Source organism: Arvicanthis niloticus, chromosome 1 (genome assembly GCF_011762505.2).
Source record: "Arvicanthis niloticus isolate mArvNil1 chromosome 1, mArvNil1.pat.X, whole genome shotgun sequence".
Lineage (NCBI taxonomy): Eukaryota > Metazoa > Chordata > Mammalia > Rodentia > Muridae > Arvicanthis > Arvicanthis niloticus.
This window is the reverse complement of record NC_047658.1, coordinates 6,777,750-6,796,901: the sequence shown is the minus strand read 5'-3', so window position 1 is coordinate 6,796,901 and position 19,152 is coordinate 6,777,750. Positions and strand designations below refer to the sequence as shown.

Here is a 19,152-nt window from a genome sequence, read left to right as displayed (position 1 = left end):
TGAGAGTTTTCATGGGATCTTGGTCAGGCAGATATAGTTAATAGCCCTCCTGAGGCTGAGCTGACACAATGTGGCCCAAGCTGTCATCATAATCCACATTATTATGGGCTGTCTGGTCTATGTGTATGCCCCACCCTGTCTTTCCAGAAGGATGTTCCCTGACTTAGAAATATTACCCCAAAGAAGTCACAGGCAGAGGCTGACATGTCTTAGGACATCAACAGGGTCATATATACCCTGAGTTTTATCTACATCATCTATATCTATACCTGAGAGTGATCCACGTGGCTGCCTTTATCTCCTGAGCACTGGAACTATAGTCCTGAGTCACCATAGCTGGTTTGTGTGGTATAGGGACTTGAACCCAGGGCTTTGTGAATGCTATGAAAACTCTCTACCAGCTGAGCCACACCCCCTGTTAAAGCATCCTTCTGTGAGCCTCAGAGTGAAGTCTGGTTGGCTTTACATGGTCACCATCCTTGGCTTGTCACCTCTGCCTTTTGCCTATACTCCAGCTCTCAAACTTGTCCCCTTTCCTGGTGCAAGCTTCTCCTTTATCTCCCTAACTCAGGGTCTACAGAATTTGTTGATCTGGGTCTTGTTCTAGGAGCTGGGGTTTCAGCATGAAGACAGGATCTCACTTTGACAACTCACAGGGATCCTTCTCTAGAGGTTAAAATCACAGCACGAACCCACACCACTGGTGTGGGAATCATGACTCAGCAGCTAAAGGATGAACAGGGTTCACCTGAATGGGAGGCTGGAAATGAAAAGGGGGGGGGGTGAGAGAAGCATGAAGCCAAGACAAGGTTCTGATCAAGGCTCAAAGTTTAATAATAAGCACTGAGTTTATAAAGGGAAACCCCACAAAACCCACCCCCTGCTTCAGCTGGAGCATATTGCAGAGCAAGGTCAGCGCAGCAACCAAACAGCTGAGTTTCCATGGGAACCTGCAACTGTGGCCAAGGCAGATGTCTCTACCAAGGTCGATAAGGCCTGTTGTGTGTGGCAAATGGTGAAGGTCCGCTTGGCCTGCTCAAGGCTGGGAAGGTTACACATAGCTTCTGTTTTCTGTGTAAAGTGCATTATTTCTGTGGGTTGTCGTTATTTTTCTCTGGACCTTGTAGCTGCCGCCTATTCTCAGAGGTCCTCTCTAATCCTGCAGAGAGGTGCCTCCCTTCTGAGTTGTATGGGTGTCGTATGGGTGCTGGTATTCTCCCCTGCTCTGATGGCTTTAGGTTGTCACTCTGATACTGGGTGTGACCTCCTATCATGGGCAGGAAGCCAGTCCGGCAGAGATGCTTTGTCCCTGGAATCCCCAGCTCTAGGAGGACGCTTAATGAACTCAACTGGCTAAACACCTGAGTGTCAGGGTGGTTGTGAGAAGCTCTAGGCAGAGTCGGCTCCTGCTGGAGGTGGGGACAGGGGAGGGATCTATTCTGTGAGAACTGAGGACAGCAGCGCCTCCCTGGCCCAGAGCTTGGAATCTCCGCCTGACTGGAACCCAGTGTAACAGTGCCTGCTTGTGGTTGCTTCCGTTTTAGAACCCTGGGGTGCGAAAGCTCTCCCCGCCCAAGGAAGCAGGGCAAGGCGGGACGCTCAGCCTGGGGTACCAGGGTCTCACCTGGTCCCCATGAATAACAAGGCGCGGATCCCCGCTCCCTCCTCAGCCCGGGCAAACCCTCCGACCCGGACACCTGCTCCCATCCGAACCGCGACCCCAGTCAGGGCCCCGAGCCCGGCGCACCACCCGACTCCGGTCCGAACCTCCACCCGGGGCCGGACTCCTGCCCAAGTCCCTACCTCTGTTCCAATCCGGTTCCCAACTCCAGCCCCAGCTCCTGCCCCAACCCTACCTCCAGCCCCAACTCCAGCTCCAGTCCCCGCCGCAGCACCGGTGCGGGCTCCAGCACCAGTCCGGGCCTCGAATCTAGGTCGGGTCTTTCCAACGATCTCTCCGGCGAGGTTCTTCCCGAGCTTGGCCTCGCCCACAGTACAGCCCCTTTCTTCCGGGGGTGCTAGCTCTCTCTCAAAGGATCAAAAGCAGAGACCCTCGATCCACAGCCTAGCGGAGGCCATCCAGGGGCCCGTTCCAGTGCTCACTCCCTCGGCCTCCAAGACACGAGGCTCCATACCAGACCTCGCCCCTCCCGTAGACTCCTCGGCTTCCACTGCCATGGCCTCCAGTACATTGGACCCCATTCCGGGCCCCAAACCTACACTAGAGTTCTTGGCCTCACCGCTAAAAGAAACCCCTGATCTGGGTGAGCTCTCCACAATTTCCCCAGCACGCAGCTTCGTTTCCGCTAAGGAGGTCCCCTCTACCAGCGAGGACGTCCCAGCGGCCAACAGAATCTTGATCCGTGTGATGTACTGGTGAGGGGCTCCCCCTACCCGCGAAAGAATCGGAGCGGCAGGTGCTGGAGCTCTGGGCGTGTCTGTGAAGGCCCACGCGTGCCCGCTAGGCAGGGAGGCAGGTCCACAGAGTTCTGACGACCACTTGTCTGTCCCTTTGAGATCAGAAAGTTCAGTTTCCCACCCTGGCTCTCGGCTTCTTTCTTTCACTCCCACCTACCCTTGTGATTTCTGTCTTTGATCTTCACTCATTCATTTGCAAGTTTATTGACTACGCTTTGTTCATTCCTCTTCCTTCAAATGAGTGACTGGGCTGCTCTCGTTCGCTTTTATCATTTTGTTGATGGGCGTTTCCCACTTGGCGGCAGCCAGAATCATTCATTTAGCTGCCTGAATCCTGCCTCTCAACTTCATGCAAGCATTCACTCTCATTCATTCATTCATTCATTCTTACAATTGGTAGAAGCGCTAAGTTTTGTCCACCCTCAACCATTCAACATTTGCAGATCGATGGCTCTAAACTGTCTCCTCATTCATTCATTCATTCATACATGCATTCACGCATTCATGGGTTGATTCCTATGACTGGAAATCCATTTCCATTTCTTGATGCACTGTACTCTGAGGGCCCTGAGCACTTCCCTAGTGGGCCAGGCAATGCACACCTTAAGTCTGACTGCAGAACTGTGAGTGGAGAAGCCCTTCCTGAGGAAGGAGGAGAGGCTGTCCACTTCAGAGCTGAGCGGGGTGATCAGGATGGTTTTGCTCCCTGGTGACCCTTGAAGAGGAATAAGGCTGTTGAATGAAGAGCAGGGGTGGGGGACGTAGTGGGGCATTTGGTGAACAAGCACAGAGGCTGAATGCGGCTCTCAGATGCTGCTTCAGGCTTATGGCCTCCCCAGATGGAGTAGCACAGGTCAGGGCAGTCTTCTCCATTGCCTGTGTTGCTTGGGAGGACTCCAGGCCCTTGTCACACACCCTTCATCCTTCCTCTCTCTAGCCCTGCCAGGCAACTTCCATCTGCTCATCTCCTGCCCCACAGTGTGTCTGTTTCTCCCCTTCCTAAGCTTGGTTCTCTCTCGCTCCCTCCTCTCTCTCTTCATTCTTCTTTCTTCTCTTTTCTCTCTTCCTCCTCCTCCTCCTCCTCCTCCTCCTCCTCCTCCTCCTCCTCCTCCTCCTCCTCCTCCTCCTCCTCCTCCTCCTCCTCCTCCTCCTCTCCCTATGTAGCCCTGGCTGTCCTGGAACACTGTGTGGCTCAGGCTGACCTGGAATCCACAGGGATCCTCCTTTGTGCTCTGATTAAAGTATGGACCACCACAGCTGGCTCAACAGCTGTTGTTACACTCTCGTCAGGTGTTTGTGGCACCAGGCACAGAGCAAAAGAAAGACGGAGACTCCTGTCCTTGTAGTTCTGACACGCTAGTGTGGAGGGGCAGGCACTATGCCACAGGCAGCATGCACAGGAAGGCGTCCGGGAAGGTTACAGTTTCTACTGGGAAGTTCAAGGAGGCCCTGCTGAGGTGACCTGAGGAAGGGAGAGGAGCCACACACACCCTAGGGAGGAGGAGCATTCTGCAATCACCTACCAGTACAAAGGCCCGGAGGCACCGCACACCTCCACAGCCACAGTGTGTGGAAAGACCAGAAAGGAGGGTTCTGTAGCTGGGCGAGGTGGCGGATAAAGGATGAGGGATAATGGGCACAGTTATGTGGGCGCCCAGGAATGTAAGGAGGAGGAGGATCCCTCCCCTGAGATGGTACCATGGGAGTGGGGGAAGTGTCCAAGCAGGCAGGGATGGGGGCAGACCCAGGCTCACTGCTGCTATAATGTCTCCCTCATTTCTTTCCTGCCTCCCTCCCCCTGCCCTCTGCTTGCAGTGGCCTCTGAAGCTATGGCCTTCGGGTGAGTAGTTTCTCCTTCAGAATGTAATGGAGCAAATGATGAGAAGACTGGGGGGGGGGTGGGTCCCTGTTTTTCTCTTCTGTGACCATGACCCCATGACTCCGTAACTTCCTCTCTTTCCTCTCAGTACATTATACTGAAAAGGACCCTGGAGCATCAGTTTCCAAACCTTCTGGAGTTTGTAAGTGTACTGGTAGCCTGGGGGTGGGGAGAAGGAGTGGTCAGGGTTCCCAGACCCCCAAGAAACCCTCAGCCTCCTCCACCCACAACATTCCCTCGGCAGGAAGAGGAAAGAGCTACCCAGGTTACAGGGGAGTTTGAAGTGTTTGTGGACGGGAAGCTGATCCACTCCAAGAAGGTGACTCTGGGTTCAGAGGGGGGATGGGGTACCAGGAGGCGGAGTCACGTCTGGACTCTTCTTTTCTCCATACCCAGAAAGGTGATGGCTTTGTGGATGAGTCCGGTCTGAAGAAACTTGTGGGTGCTATTGATGAAGAGATCAAGAAAAGGTAGCAGCAATAGAGCAGCCGGACATGAGTGAGGTACAATGGAGGCCAGGAGGAGGTGTGCAAGTACGTGCATAGGGGCAGAGCGTCGTTTAGGGCCTAAGCTCAGCTGAGACACGTCACATCGTTTAGTTTTAGTTTATATTGAGAGAGAACACATGAACGCCATGCCATGTCTATGGAGGTTAGAGGACTCCACAGTGTGGTTTCTGGGGATTGAACTCGGATCATCAAACTGGGCAGCAAGCACCTCTACTCAGTGAACATTACTGTCACTCCCCTACACCACCCCGCCCACTTGAGACAGTCTTACTGTAGAGACCAGGCTGGCCTAGAAGCCTTTATGTAGTTCAGGCTGCCCTTGAACTACCAGCAATCCCCCTTGCCTCAGCCTCCTAAGTGTTGAGATTACAGGTCTGAGCTACCCCCTCAACTCTTTACCTCCCTTCTTCGAGAAAGTCTCGCGTAACCCAGGATGGCCTCACACTTGGTATGGGGCTGAGAACAACCTTTAACTAGGGATCCACCTGCCTCTACCTCCCAGTCCCTGGGGATGACAGATATGGCCACCATCCGCAGGTTCTCAGGCGTTTTGGAGTGAAGCTAGAGCCTGCATCTGCTAGGCAGGCATTTTACAAACCACACCACTCCTCAGGGCCTCTACTTCTTGTTCCTCCTGTCTCCTTGAAGTGCTGGAGATTGACCTGTGTAAAGTAACTTTTATTCTCCTGATGTGATTGTCATCTCCGAGACTTCCTCCTCCCTCTGCTAACCTAGGCCTAGTCCTGGAAGCGTCCAGCCTCTGTACAATCTTATCTAGGCTTAGAATGTTTTCAGCCCCTGAGACTTACTGCTGAATTAGCTCACCCTTTCTAGTTTTTTCCGATCTCTGGCTGGCTGGTTCAACTCAGCCATGTTGCTCAAACTCCTCTCCCAGCTGACTGATTCAATCTGGCTTCTCTCAGCTTCTTACTGAAAAACTGCTCTGCTTGGCCTCATACTAACGTGGGGAATCTGTTCTAATCTTCTGGCTCCTTCTCATTCTCTGGCTTGTTCTGTCTTCACCTGTGTCTAGCTTGTTCTCTCTCTGCAGCCTGCCCCTGCACAACTGTCCCAGTCAGACTGCCTCCTTCCTCTCTCTCTCCATCTCTGCACTGCTCTCTTAAGTAGCTTCCCTTTCCCCTCTCTGCTTGTGAGAGCTGGGTAGATCCTGTTCTGTCAAATCTTTCTCTGATTTGTCACTTTGTATGACACTCACTTAGAAAACACTTTCAAACATGGGTGCTTCCTTCTACAAACTAACTTTACTTTCATTGTTTGGGATCTAAGGGCTGAGCCAGACCACAACTAGAAACAGATTTTGTTTCTAGTGACACAATTTCCGGGTTCATAGTGTGACCAGATATCTTGCTTCAGACCTGAGCCTTACTCATGGGGGGTGAGAGCTTTACCGTGGAGCTGCATCCACGACCTTCTTTTTCTCCTGTCTTATTTTGAGATAGGGTGTGGTAGCACATGCCTGTAACTCCAGGAGGCTGAGGCAGGAGGATTGAAGTGAGTTTGAGGCCATCCTGGACTCAGCATTAACACTGAGCCACACACCCAGCCCCTCACTGGGGGATTCTAGGCAGGGGCTCTACCACTGAGCCACGCCCTAGCTCCTCACTGGGGGATTCTAGGCAGGGGCTCTACCACTGAGCCATGCCCTAGCTCCTCACTCAGGGATTCTAGGCAGGTGTTCTATTTTTGAGTCATGCCCTTAGCCTTTCACTGGTGCATCCTAAGAAGAACTCCACTTTAGAGCCTGATACGGGAAGTTTTTATATCTAGACTTTGGGAGCTAATTATTACTTCAGGTTGGCCTAAAATTCAAGAATATCTTTCCCCAGCCTCCTAAGTGCTGGGATTACAGGTGTGGGCTGCCACCTGGCTCTAAAAGTTTTTAAAATGGGAATATGAGGCCATTGACACCTGAAAAAAACATGTCTTCAGGTTATCTAATATCCAATCAAGAGTCACAAAAATACCTTTTTTTTTTTTTTAAACAGCTGAGCATGGTGGCTCATACTTATAATCCCACTTATAAGCACTGGGTAAATTGAGGCAGGAGGAGGCTCACTGGGAGTTTGAGGACAACATGGGCTCCTCAGAGGATGTCTCAAGAAACCAAAAGAATGGGGAAGCTAAGGAGCTGGCTCAGTGAATAAGAGCACTGGGTGTGAAGAGAGAGGGGCTGAGGTGGAATTCACAGCACTGGGTATAACGTTGGGCACCCACCTTTTCCCCGAGACTCCAGTGCTTGAGGCAGAGACTATATGGATCCAGGGCCTCACTGCCAAACCTGTCTAGCTGAAACTACGTGCTTGAGACCCTGTGTCAAAAATAAGGTGCCAGGCTGGAGAGACAGCTCAGGCGGTAAGAGCACAGCATTGCTCTTGCAGAGGTTCTGAGTTAAATTCCCAGCACCCACATGGTGGCTGACAGCCATCTGTAACTCCATTTCGGGGGAAACCAAACTCCTTCTTTTGGCCTCTTCATGCTCTAGGTGTGTACTCGGTACACACAGTCTTATATGCTGGGAAACACTCATAAATACAAAAGTAAACTGTAACAAAAAATAAGTTGGAGTGTGATAAACGATATTTAACATCTGCCTCTGGCCTCCACATGTATGTTGTATGTGTGTGTATAGGCACACAACATGGGCACCCATACACACAAGTGCACATATACCTCACATACCAACCACAAAAAGGCTGGGCATGTAGCCCAGTGGTAGATTGCTTGCCTAGTGTGCAGGAAGTCATGAATTTGATCGTAGGCACCGTATAAGGTGGTGCATCGCTATGGTTCTAGTACTTGGGGGTGGAGGCAGAAGGTTCAGTGACTCACGGTTACCCTTGACTTCATAAAGAGTTCAAGTGAGTCTGTGTGTGTGTGTGTGTGTGTGTGTGTGTGTGTGTGTGTGTGTGTGTGTGTGTATAAACATTGGCCTCTGGCCTCCACATGCATGTGTATAGACACAATACGTGCACCCATACCCACAAATGCACATATACGGCACATACCAATCACAAAAGGGCTGGACACTTAGCTCAGTGGTCGGGATACACATATCTCAAATGGGTAATAAGATCCATTAGATCCTTAGAACATGAAATACCTACCCTTTTATGAGGCATCATTACTGTTTTGTTTTCTTTCTCTCCCCATCTCAGGAACCTCAGCGGGATGATGAGAAGGGCTGAAATGCTGCCAAACCAGGTCCTTCTCTGATGGTGGCTGGGGCTTGGGTGGGGCTTGGGACAGTAAATAAAAATGTAATTTGCTTCCCTGTGTCCGTGTCTGACAAAGTCTGCTGTCACCATCACACTCACACCTGATGTCTGAAGCCATCACTTGCGACTGGGCTTTCAGCATCTCCCCCATCTGGTCCATGACAGAGCTGGGAGGAAGGACAGGGAAGGTCTGTACTATGCCCTTAAAGACTCATATGCTAAAGGCTTGGTCCCCAGGCTGTGCTGCTATTAGGAGGTAGTGGAAACCCATTAGAAGGTGAGGCCTAGTGGGAGGAAGTTAGGTTGTGTGCACCAGAAGAGGATATTGGGATCCTAGACGTTTCCTTTCACCGTGTCACCACAGGCCAGTGACTATGGACTGAGGCCTTTGAAACCATGATCCAAAGTGAACCTTTTCTCCTATATGAGTATTTGATTGTCTCCAGGACTTCAGGACGGTATAGAAAGATGACTAAACCACTCAGAATATAAGGCTAGAGGAATACAAGGTTCCTGGTGGTCCAGCCTCGACTCCTCACAGTGTCAAAGCCAGTTTGTAACTTTTTTTTTTTTTTTGGTTTTTCGAGACAGGGTTTCTCTGTGTAGCCCGGGCTGTCCTGGAACTCACTCTGTAGACCAGGCTGGCCTCAGAAATCCGCCTGCCTCTGCCTTTCAAGTGCTGGGATTAAAGGCGTGCGCCACCACCGCCTGGCTTCAGTTTGTAACTTTTGTTATGTCTTAATTTCCAACAGCCCAATTCAAGGCATGTTTGGAAAACTTGACCCTCTTGTCACAGCTAAAAGTCTTGAGGCCAGGTAGGCAGTGTTGGCTACAACTTTAATCCCAGGACTCAGGAGGCAGAGGCAGGCAGACAAGCAGATTCCTGAGTTTCAGAACAGCCAGAGCTACATAGTGAGACCCTGTCTCAACCAAACTAAATCAAACCAAACCCAAACCCCCAAACCCCCAAACCCCAACCCCAACCCCAACCCAAAACCAAAACCAAAACCAAAATCAAAACCAAAAAAACTATTGATGTGGAAAGAGGGATAGTGGTTGATCTCAAAGCTTTCTTCTCTTTTCAAAAATATATTTCAAATTAAAAATATTTTAGAAATTTGAGTGACTTGATAGTTACTATTCTTGTGTATGCAATCAGAGGAAAATGTTGAGAAGTCAGTTCTCAGTTCTTTTCCCTTCCCCCCCCCTTTTTTTTTTTTTTTTTTTTTTTTTTTTGACAAGGTCTCCGTGTAACCCTGGCTGTTTTTTTATGTAGATGAGGCTGGCTTTGAATACAAAGATCCAAGGCCCTCTGCCTCCAAGCTGTTGGGATTAAAGAGACAATAAAGAGACAAGCTACCATGCCCTGCTCGCTCTCTATCTTTATGTGGGTTCTGGGGCGTCAAACTCTTCCAGAGGACTCAGGTTCAATTCTCAGCACCTACATCGTAGCTCATGGCCACCTCTAACTCCAGTTCCAGGGAATCCTACATTTTCTTTGGGCCTCTGAGGGCACCAGGCACAGGCATACACGCAGGGAGAACACACACACACACACAGATTCAGTTTTTAAAATAGGATGCTGTAAAACTATTGAGTTTTTAAAAACTGTCTGAGTGTGGGGTCACATGCATTTAATCTCAGCATCCCAGCAGGCTGTCTGTGAACTAGAAGCCAGCCTGATTTACATAGTGAGTTCTAGGCTAGCCAGGGTCACTACATATGGAATGAGATCCTATCTAAAAAATACGATTTATTGATTTATTGGGGGCTGGAGAAATGGCTCAGTGGTTAAGAGCATTGGCTGCTCCTCCAGAGGTCCTGAGTTCAATTCCCAACAACCTCATGGTGGCTCACAACCATCTATAATAATATAATCTGATGCCCTCTTCGGCAGATATGTCAACAGAACATTCATATGTATTAATAAATCTTTAAAAAATAAGTAAAAAATGTATTTTATTTGTGAGACCGTGGTGGCAGGATGGTGCAGTGTAATAAAAGATAAAGGTGTTTTGGCCAAGCTGGATGACTGGGAGCCACATGATGCCAGAGAACAATAATTGCTGCACGTGGTCCTCGGCCTCACATCTGCCACGTGGTAAGGCTGCCTCCCTTAAAGAAATGCAAGTCTGACCATGGAGAGAGCGTCCATGTTACAAACTAAACCTCAATCACAGCACTTGGGAGGCAGAGGCAGGCGGATTTCTGAGTTCGAGGCCAGCCTGGTCTACAGAGTGAGTTCCAGGACAGCCAGGGCTGCACAGAGAAACCCTGTCTCAAAAAACAAAAACAAAACCAACCAAACAAAAAACCCTAAACCTCATTCACAGCAGTCATAAATCCCAAAATATTCTTAGCAATAATGCAAGACCTATAAAAGCTTTAAAACACAAGGACATGAAGCAAATTGAGAAGGACCGCACGACTGCATAAGAAGATATAGCACAGATGGCGAGTCCGTTCACCCACAGATTAAATGCAGCCCAGATAAAAATGCCATCCGTTTTTGGTAAAAACAAAAAAGTCACATTGATTCTGAAGTTACATTATAGAGAAAAAAAAGGGGCCAGGTGGTGTTGGCACATATCTTTAGACCCAGCACTCAGGAGGCAGAGGCAGGTGGATCTCTTGAGTTTGAGGTCAGCCTGGTCTATGGAGTTCCAGGACAGCCAGGGTTACCCAGAGACCCCATCTTAAACCTCTCTCCCTGCAAAAATGGGAAAGATAGCAAGTCTCTGGAGATGTGGTGCTCCCAGAACTGCAAGTGTCCCAAATGAAGACTGGTGTCAGCATTTCACATTTATCACTCACAGTGGCCAAGATTTATTTTTTTCTAGACTGGATCTCACAATGTAGTGTCAGGCTAGCCTTAAACTCAACCATCCTGCCCTAGCTTTCTGAGTCTGAGATTGGAGACGTCAACTATACTTGCCTACATGTGGCAAGGCCAATATGTATCAGCCAGGAAACCCCAACGGTTGAGCATGTACAGCTATAAAAATCCCTGCAGGGCAGAAGGAGCAAATGCAGTCAATGCACCATAGTGTACTTCCTGTGTGTGTGTGGGGGGAGGTGTTAAGGGTTTATTATGTGGGAATGGGCCATGTGTAGCGGGGACACATTTCGAAGGACCAGCCCTTGCAGCCTCACATGGTTCCAGGGATCACCAGGCTTCTTGGCAAGCTATTTACCCACTGAACATTTGTCCTAGTTCTGAGCTCAATTGTCCAGGCTACCTTTTATGGTTTGACGATCTCATTATGTAACCATGGTTGTCCTGGAACTTACATACACCAGGCTGGCCTCAAACCTATAGAGATCTGCCTGCTCCTGTGTCCTGAGTGCAGGGACTGAAGACATATGCTGCCTCTCCTGGCCTCAACGCTGGACCTGCCTGCCTTGGCCTCCGGAGTATTTAGGATACAGGTGTGTGCCATCACACCCATCTCGGACTGCCTTTCTGGTGAGTTACATGTGGATTTGGCACACAAAGGCTATGGGCGCACAGGAAAGTAAAGCCGAGTGGCCCTTACACATTGAGAAGAGTCCCCTTTGCAGAGAAATGTAGATGAGACAGATGGTTCTAAGTGCAGTTTCACTGTGAGTTGTTCCCAAAGGCAAGACTGGGTTGTGAAGAGGTACAAGAACTCCTTAGTGAAAGGAAGTCGACAGAGGCCCAAGGCGGGCTGGGGGAAACGCCAATGCCTTTGCCCTGTAACGGCTTCCATTCATTCATGGAGGTCTATGGAAAGAGCAAACACAAGCACAGAATGTTACAAAAGCAATGCCAGGGACAGTGACACACACCCTTAGTTCCAGGACCTGGGAAGTAGATCAAGGAATTCATGATCAGACCTAGTTCTGTGAAACCCCATCTCAAAAACAAAACAAAACAAAACAAAACAAAACAAAACAAAACAAAACAAAACAAAACACAACCCACCGAACAACCCCCCCCCAAAAAAAAACCCACAGAAAAGCTAGGCAGGAAGCAGGCTAGCCTGGTCTACCCACTTAGCAGGTTCTAAGCCAGCCAGAGTTACAAAGAGAGACCCTGTTTCCAACAAAAAAAAAAAAAAAAAAGACTGGAGAGATGACTCAGTGGAGTGGGTTCAGTTCCCAGAACCAATATGGGGGATCACAGCTGCCTGAAACTGTTCTGGGGACCTTTCACTCTCTTCTGGTCTCCTCAGTCTCTTGCACTGACATGGTACACACACATATGCATGCAGGCTCACACACACATAAATCTTAAAAAACAACAAAAAGGAAACATTTTCAAACAATCCAGGTGTCCAGAAGACAACTAGTTCATTAAATATGTTAAGATACAGACTTAAATAGTAGTCATTAAAAAAAAAAAAAGATATAGAATCACTTCCATTAAAACTGAACATATAAAAACCCAAGATGCTGATCAGGTTCTATGTAGTCGTCTTTACATTGCATGTGTACGCACACACTCGAGGTGCTCGGAGAAAACGGGTATGGATTCTTCTTCCACCTCATGGGTCCCGGGATCAAATTCAGTAATAAGGCTTAGCAGCAGACCCCTTTAACCACTGAACCATGATCCTACCCTACCTTCATTCAGAAGGACTGGGAGCAGGGGAAGAAGGCTTGGGACTCATCCACAGCACCCAGGACTGGGGGATAACTAGACTGGTACCAATTCATACACACCTTATAAAACAGTTTTGAAAACCCTACAGAAAACAATTTCCCACCCTAACCCCATCTCTGTATGGATACTTGTTTTTGATTTGGCAGAAGTTTAACTTCTCATAGTATCTTTTGCTAATTTTGAGTCTCGTGTCTGTATCATTTAAATATTAACTCATCTATTTCCACATGGATACAATTACACAAGGTCTTGAAAAATATTCATCTCACAACACATACATGATTTTCCTATCTGAATATTTACAACTGTCTATAGAACATTCAACACAAGAATTAACGATACATTGAGTTTCTCAGCTGACAATGAGGTGACCCCCTAATCCTGAAATGTCCAAGTTGTTCACAGCCTTCTTACTCCAATAAAATCCAGGAGCAGCTGAGTCTGACAAGCACAGCTCTCTGGTTTCTTCCTGCATCTCCGTCGATTTCTATGGTCTTTTTCATTGGTAATTCTTAGACTTCATCTTTGCAAAACCATCGTCCTTCACAGTGAAGCAACCATGATTTTCAACAAATGCAGAGGAGGGAAAGATTGCTGACAGTCACAAGGTGGACGCCAGGCTTGTCAGGCTCAAGCCTCGAGTGTCCATCTCTTTCTGGGCCTGCTTCATTCCATCCTGCCCATGGCTCTATTCTGGCTTGGATTTCTCACCTCATGACCTTTGCCCAGACATCTACCTTTGCCCTTGATCCTAAGAGTCACCTGACTTCCTGGCCACCAATCAATCTCTCTCCTTTTTTTTTTTAATTTTTAATTTTTAAATTTTTTTAATTTTTAAAAGCCTGTAGCTCAGGCTGGCCTCCAACTTGCTACTTAGCGGAGGATGACCTCGAACTCCTGGTCCTCCAGGCTCGTCCCTCCTGAGGCTGGGATTATAGGCGAAGGCCACCCCTCAGTCGGCGGTGGGCCGTGGGCGTCGGAGGCCAAGAGCGCCAGCATAAAGGCGCGGGCGTCCGAGTCCATCTCCGGGGGGTTGGCGTCGAAGGCCGCCTCCCTGGCCCTGCAGCCCTCCACGAACAGCCGGCGGCGCTCCTCGATGTCGTGGAGCACCCTGGTGGGGATCAGGGGGTTGGTGTGCAGGTAGTGTTGGAACATCCGCTGCTCGTACAGCTCTAGAAGGAGGAGCGGCGCGTGGACGTGCGGTAACGCCATCAGGCCGGCCACGCCGGGGAACTGCCCGGGAGCCAGGCCCGGCGCCTGCGCCATGGACCGGGCGGCTCTGGCCAGCGGACTTTCCTGGGCTTCGGGGACCTGATTGCCTCCGCCCATTCCCGCCTGCAGGACGTCGCCGACGCCGTTCATGAGGCTCAGGTCCGGGATCCTGCTCTCTCCGGGGAGCTCGGACATTGCGCACCGCTGAGTCCCCAGCAGCACCTAGGAACCTGCTCCTGCGGCAGTGTGAAGCTGTGCGCACGCGCGGGCCTCGGCACCCTGGAAACAAAAGTGCTTGCGCAAGTACGGTGCCCGGACCTCTATCTCCCTCTAGGGGTGCCGCGTGTCATTACCGCCATGACTGTCTCCAGCTCTGAACCCAGTAGGGGCTGCATCACATTCTTTTTTTGTTTTGTTTTGTTTTTTCGAGACAGGGTTTCTCTGTGTAGCTCTGGCTGTCCCGGAACTCACTCTGTAGACCAGGCTGGCCTTGAACTCAGCAATCCGCCTGCCTCTGCCTCCCCAAGTGCTGGGATTAAAGGCATGCGCCACCACTGCCTGGCTACATCACATTCTTTAATGGTATTGTTGTTTTTGTTTTGTTTGAGGCAGCGTCCATATACCCTTGGCTGGCCTGGAACCCACATATACACTCAGATCCACCTGCTTCTGCCTCCAGAAACCTGGAATTAGCAGGGGTGGCACACGCCTTTGATACCAGCACTCCAGAGGCAGAAGCAGGTGGATCTCTGAGTTTGAGGACAGCTTGGTCTACAGAGTGAGTTCCAGGACAGCCAGAGTCATACAGAGAAACCCTGTCTCGAAAAACAAACCAACTAACCAACAAACACGTGTACAGGAGTTTTGTTACATATTTATATACGCACACCATATGTATGCCTGGATCCCAAGGAGATCAAAAGAGGGCACTGGATCCCCTGGAACTGGAGTTACAAGGTAGTTGTGAACTAGGCTAGAGATAGCTCAGTGGTTGAGAACTTGCCTAGGGTGTAAAGTCCTGGGTTTGATCACTATCCGAGAGACAGAAGAGAGAGAGAGAGAGAGAGCTAGCTGGAAGAGGAGACAGTGGAGCCATCTCTCCAGCAGGAACAAGGTATTTTTGAGCTACCACACAGGTGCTGGGAACTGAACCTGGGTGTCTGCAAGCGAAAGTGCTTTTAACCTCCGGGCTGTTTTGTAGTGTGCCTGTGGAGGTCAAAGTCAACTTTGTGGCGTTCTCTCCTTCCACCCTTTTGAACTCAAGTTGCTAGTTGTGCTTGACTCTGGCTTCAGTGTCACATTTAGTTTTGTGTGTGCACAGATGTTCGAGCCATGGCATGTGGAGATCAGAAGATAACTTTTAGGAGGCAGTCCCATCCTACCACGTGGATCCAAACTCAGGTTGTCAGGTTTGGCAACCAAATGCCGCAACCCAGTGATCCATCTTCCTGGCATATTTTCTCCAGAAGTTTCCTTCTCAGGAAAGATCTTCATTTTTTGCTCCCCATCACGGTTCCTGTAGCTGTTTCTCTTGGTGCTTCCATGCCTCTTTTCACCACACAGTGGCACTTCATTTATTTGAGTGTAATACACTGTTGTATCTCTCCCATGGTTGCAACTCCCTGTCAATAATCTTAAAAACCTACAAGAGAGCTGTCTGTGGTGGAGCACAGCTGCAATCCCAGTCTTTGGGTGGTAGAGGCAGGAAGATGAGATCATGTTCCTCCACAGCTGCTCAGCAAGTTCTAGGCCAGCCTGGGCTAATGTGAAGTGTGGTAAGTACCATTTGCATCCAATCACCTTCAAAATGGCCTGGTTTCTGTCTGATATGTAGCTGTATCTCAGTCACATAATCAACTCTGCATCTGCCTTCTTGTGCCTTTGAGGAATCCAGACTCCACATGTCTCTAACCTGTCAATGCTGTCCCCAACACTGTAGCAGCTGGGGCTGTAGCAGCTCAAGCCTGTAACCACAGCTACAGATGCAGGAAGACAAAGTTCAAGGATAGCTTGGGGTACAGAGTCCAAGTAAGACTGTGTCTCAAAGTAAAAATAAAAATGGGGTTGGGGACCAGTGAGAAGCTCAGGAGGTGACGATGCTGATGTCGTGAGTTACATCCCTAGGACCCACATGATGGGAGGAGAACCAACTCCTGCAAGCTGTCTTCTGACACTATGCATATATTGTGGGAGATGCATACACGCTGCCTGGGAGTGTAGCTCAGTGGTGTTGCTCTGGACTCAATCAGCACTTGAGGCTGAGGCAGGAGGAACTCTGTGAGTTCCAGTCCTGCCAGGGCTACACAGTGAGACCCTCTCATACACACAAAAGCTTGTTAGTAAATTTGAAAAAAAATTAAGATCATGCTGTGCTATCCTCAACATGATTTCATGATTGATCATGGTGGATCTGACATAAGCTAGGGTCACTGGGTTTTGAAACAGGGTCTTGCTACAAAGCCCAAGTTAGCATCTTCCTGATGCTGCCTCCTTTGTGCTGGGATTACAGGTGTGTACCATGTCCGCTACGCTTATAACCTGAAGAAGCCTTTGACAAAATTCAACAAATTTTCTTTTTAAAAACATGTTATTTTTCATTTATATGTGTGTACTTATGTATTTCTGTGTGAATGTGTATGTGCACCTGTGTGGGTGTCTTAGTCAGGGTTTGTTTTCCTGCACAAAACATCATGACCAAGAAGCAAGTTGGGGAGGAAAGGGTTTATTCAGCTTACACTTCCACATTCCTGATCATCACAAAAGGAAGTCAGGACAGGAACTCACACAGGGCAGGAACTTGGAGGCAGGAGCTGATGCAGAGGCCATGGAGGAATGCTGCTTACTGGCTTGTTTTCCTTGGTTTGCTCAGCCTGCTTTCTTATAAAACCCAAGACTACCAGCCCAGGGATGGAACCACCCACAATGGGCCATCCCCTCATTGATCACTAATTGGGAAAATGCCTTACAGCTGGATCTCCTGGAGTTATTTCCTCAAGGAAGGCTCCTTTCTCTGTGATAATTCCAGCTTGAATCAAGTTGGAGTTATCAAAACCAGCCAGTACAGCGGGTGACCTTGGGGGCCAGAAAAGAGAACTGGATCCATTGGAGCTGGAGTTGTGGGGTGGTTGTGAGCTATCCAACATGAGGACTAGGATCCATATTCTGGTTCTCATGATTGAGCAGCAAGTGTTCCTACTACCTGAGCCATCTCTCTGGCCCCAACAACCATTTTTCTTTTTAGCTTTATGTGTATGAGTGTTTTGCCTGCGTGTATGTATGCCTGATGCCTGTGCAAGCCAGAATAGGAGATCAGATCCCCTAGAACTGGAATTACAGATGTCTGTGATTGTGAGCTGCCATATAGTTGCTAGGAATTGAACCTGGGTCCTCTGCAAGAGCAACAGTGTTCTTAATTATTGAGCCATCTCTCCAGAGACAATGGATAGATGACTACGGAAATACTTTTTAGATGTCATGATCACTGACCACGTTACACAGAATGCAGTGCCAAGGAGCCAATAAACAGAAGTCAGGGGGCTGGAGAGATGGCTCAGTGGTTAAGAACACTGGCTGCTCTTCCAGAGGACTTGGGTTCAATTCCCAGCAACCACATGACAGCTCAGAAATGTTTGTAACTCCAGTTCCAGGGGATCTCACACAAAAACACATACAGGCAAAATGTCAATGCACATGAAAAAAAAAGTCGGAAGGCCAGAGAGATGGCTCTGGGTGAGAGCCCTTGCCATATGCTCTGGTGTTTCTGTTGCTGTTATAAAATACTGACCAAAACAAATGTGGGGAAGAAAGGGTTTATTTCAGCTTATAATTCCAAGGTCTTGGTTCATCACTGAGGGAAGCCACAGCAGGAACTGAAGCAGAGACCGCAGAGGAACACTGCTTACTGGTTTCCTCTTCTGGCTTGTCTGGCTACTCTTCCTACAGACAGCACTGCCCACGGTGGGCGGGGCCTTTCCACACCAATCAGCAATGAAGAAAATGCCTCACAGATTTACCCAAAGGCTAATATGCTAAAGGTAATTCCTCACCCGAGGTCCCTTTCCCCAGGTAAGTCAAGCTGACAACCAAGACTGGCTGTCACACTGCATCCACGAGAGCCTGAAATTTGCATCTCAACATCCATGTAAAAAGCTGAGCATGGTCGTATGTGCTATAACCCATCTCCGTGAGGCAGAGGCAGAGGCAGAAGGAGGCCATCAGCTTAGCTCAGGTTCAGTGAAAGACCATCTCAAGGAAAGTGATAGAGGTTATCTGACATCCTCTTCTGGCCTCTGCACGTATGGACACACATACCCCACATGCATGTGTATACCACACACGTGAACACATACACTGAAAAGTCAGAGAAGAATCATGAGAACAACTACAAACAGTAACATAATTAAGTGTATTGACAGGTTATCTGTGAAATGAGTAGAAAGTAATAATTTTTGAAGAGATAAAGAAGCTTTTAGAATACATAATAGGAATAACCTTGTAAAAGATAAAATCCGGGGCTGGAGAGATATCTCAGTGGTTAAGAGCACTGGCTGTTCTTCTACAGGACCTGGGTTCAATTCCCAGCACTCACGTGGCAGCTCACAGCCATCTCTAACTCCAGTTCCAGGGGGTCAGACATCCTCTTGTAGCTTCCTTGAGCACCTGGCATTCAAGTACACAACATTAATGCAGACAAGAGATGACAGATCTAGCAACAACTAGACCTGTGAAAGACCAATTTTAGGTGAGTTCATCTAACATTGGTACTCTCTAAATAAAACATTTATACTCAAGGAAACAAGGAAGTTTTTAAACGTGTGTGTGTGTATGTGTGTGTGCTTGTTTTCATGTGTTCACACGGAGGTTAGAGGTCAACCTCCAGTGTTCTTTGTGACAGTTCAACCTGTCTTCTGAGACAAGTCTCTTGCTGGGACCCAGGGCTGCTGGCTTGTTAGAGAACTTCAGGAACCCTCTGTCTGTACCACCTGTGCTGGGGCCACGTGTGTGTGTCACCTCATGTTTCCTATGTGGGGCTGGAAAACCTTGTGAAACAAGTATTTTACAGACTGCTGACCCCCAGCCCTAACTTTTTATTTTTTGAGCCAGGATATTTAGCCACATATCAAACTTACGGTGGCCTCCTACATTCTGGGATGACAGGCATGAGCTGTCACCACTTGGTCTACAAAGTGTTTAAAAACCATGAAAACACCTGGGCAGTGGTGCCCTTTAAGCCCAGCATGTAGGAGGCAGGGGCAGGCTTGGTCTACAGAG

The 19,152-nt window shown here is 48.8% G+C and overlaps 2 protein-coding genes across 4 annotated transcripts; one reads left to right on the top strand and one right to left on the bottom strand.

Annotated features, from left to right (window-relative positions):
- The first annotated feature begins 1,027 nt into the window (after nucleotides 1-1,027).
- Selenov (selenoprotein V) lies at nucleotides 1,028-8,102 on the top strand. Of its 3 annotated transcripts, none has more exons than XR_013109212.1 (6): nucleotides 1,028-2,376; nucleotides 4,234-4,258; nucleotides 4,386-4,439; nucleotides 4,542-4,616; nucleotides 4,694-4,830; nucleotides 7,983-8,102. XR_013109212.1 is itself a non-coding variant. In XM_076930587.1 (6 exons), exons 1-5 carry the CDS (start codon nucleotides 1,634-1,636, stop codon nucleotides 4,769-4,771), a joined length of 975 nt encoding a protein of 324 aa, XP_076786702.1. In that variant the 5' UTR covers nucleotides 1,028-1,633; the 3' UTR covers nucleotides 4,772-4,800; nucleotides 7,983-8,102. The 3 variants fall into 3 exon arrangements, 2 of the variants coding, with proteins under 2 accessions (XP_076786702.1, XP_076786699.1); XM_076930587.1 differs by having other exon boundaries at nucleotides 4,694-4,800; XM_076930584.1 differs by lacking the exon at nucleotides 7,983-8,102 and having other exon boundaries at nucleotides 4,694-7,965.
- A 4,237-nt stretch (nucleotides 8,103-12,339) lies between these two features.
- On the bottom strand, nucleotides 12,340-14,190 carry Eid2b (EP300 interacting inhibitor of differentiation 2B). The gene has a single exon (XM_034489778.2). It carries the CDS (start codon nucleotides 14,074-14,076, stop codon nucleotides 13,543-13,545), a length of 534 nt encoding a protein of 177 aa, XP_034345669.1. The 5' UTR covers nucleotides 14,077-14,190; the 3' UTR covers nucleotides 12,340-13,542.
- Between the last annotated feature and the right edge of the window lie 4,962 nt (nucleotides 14,191-19,152).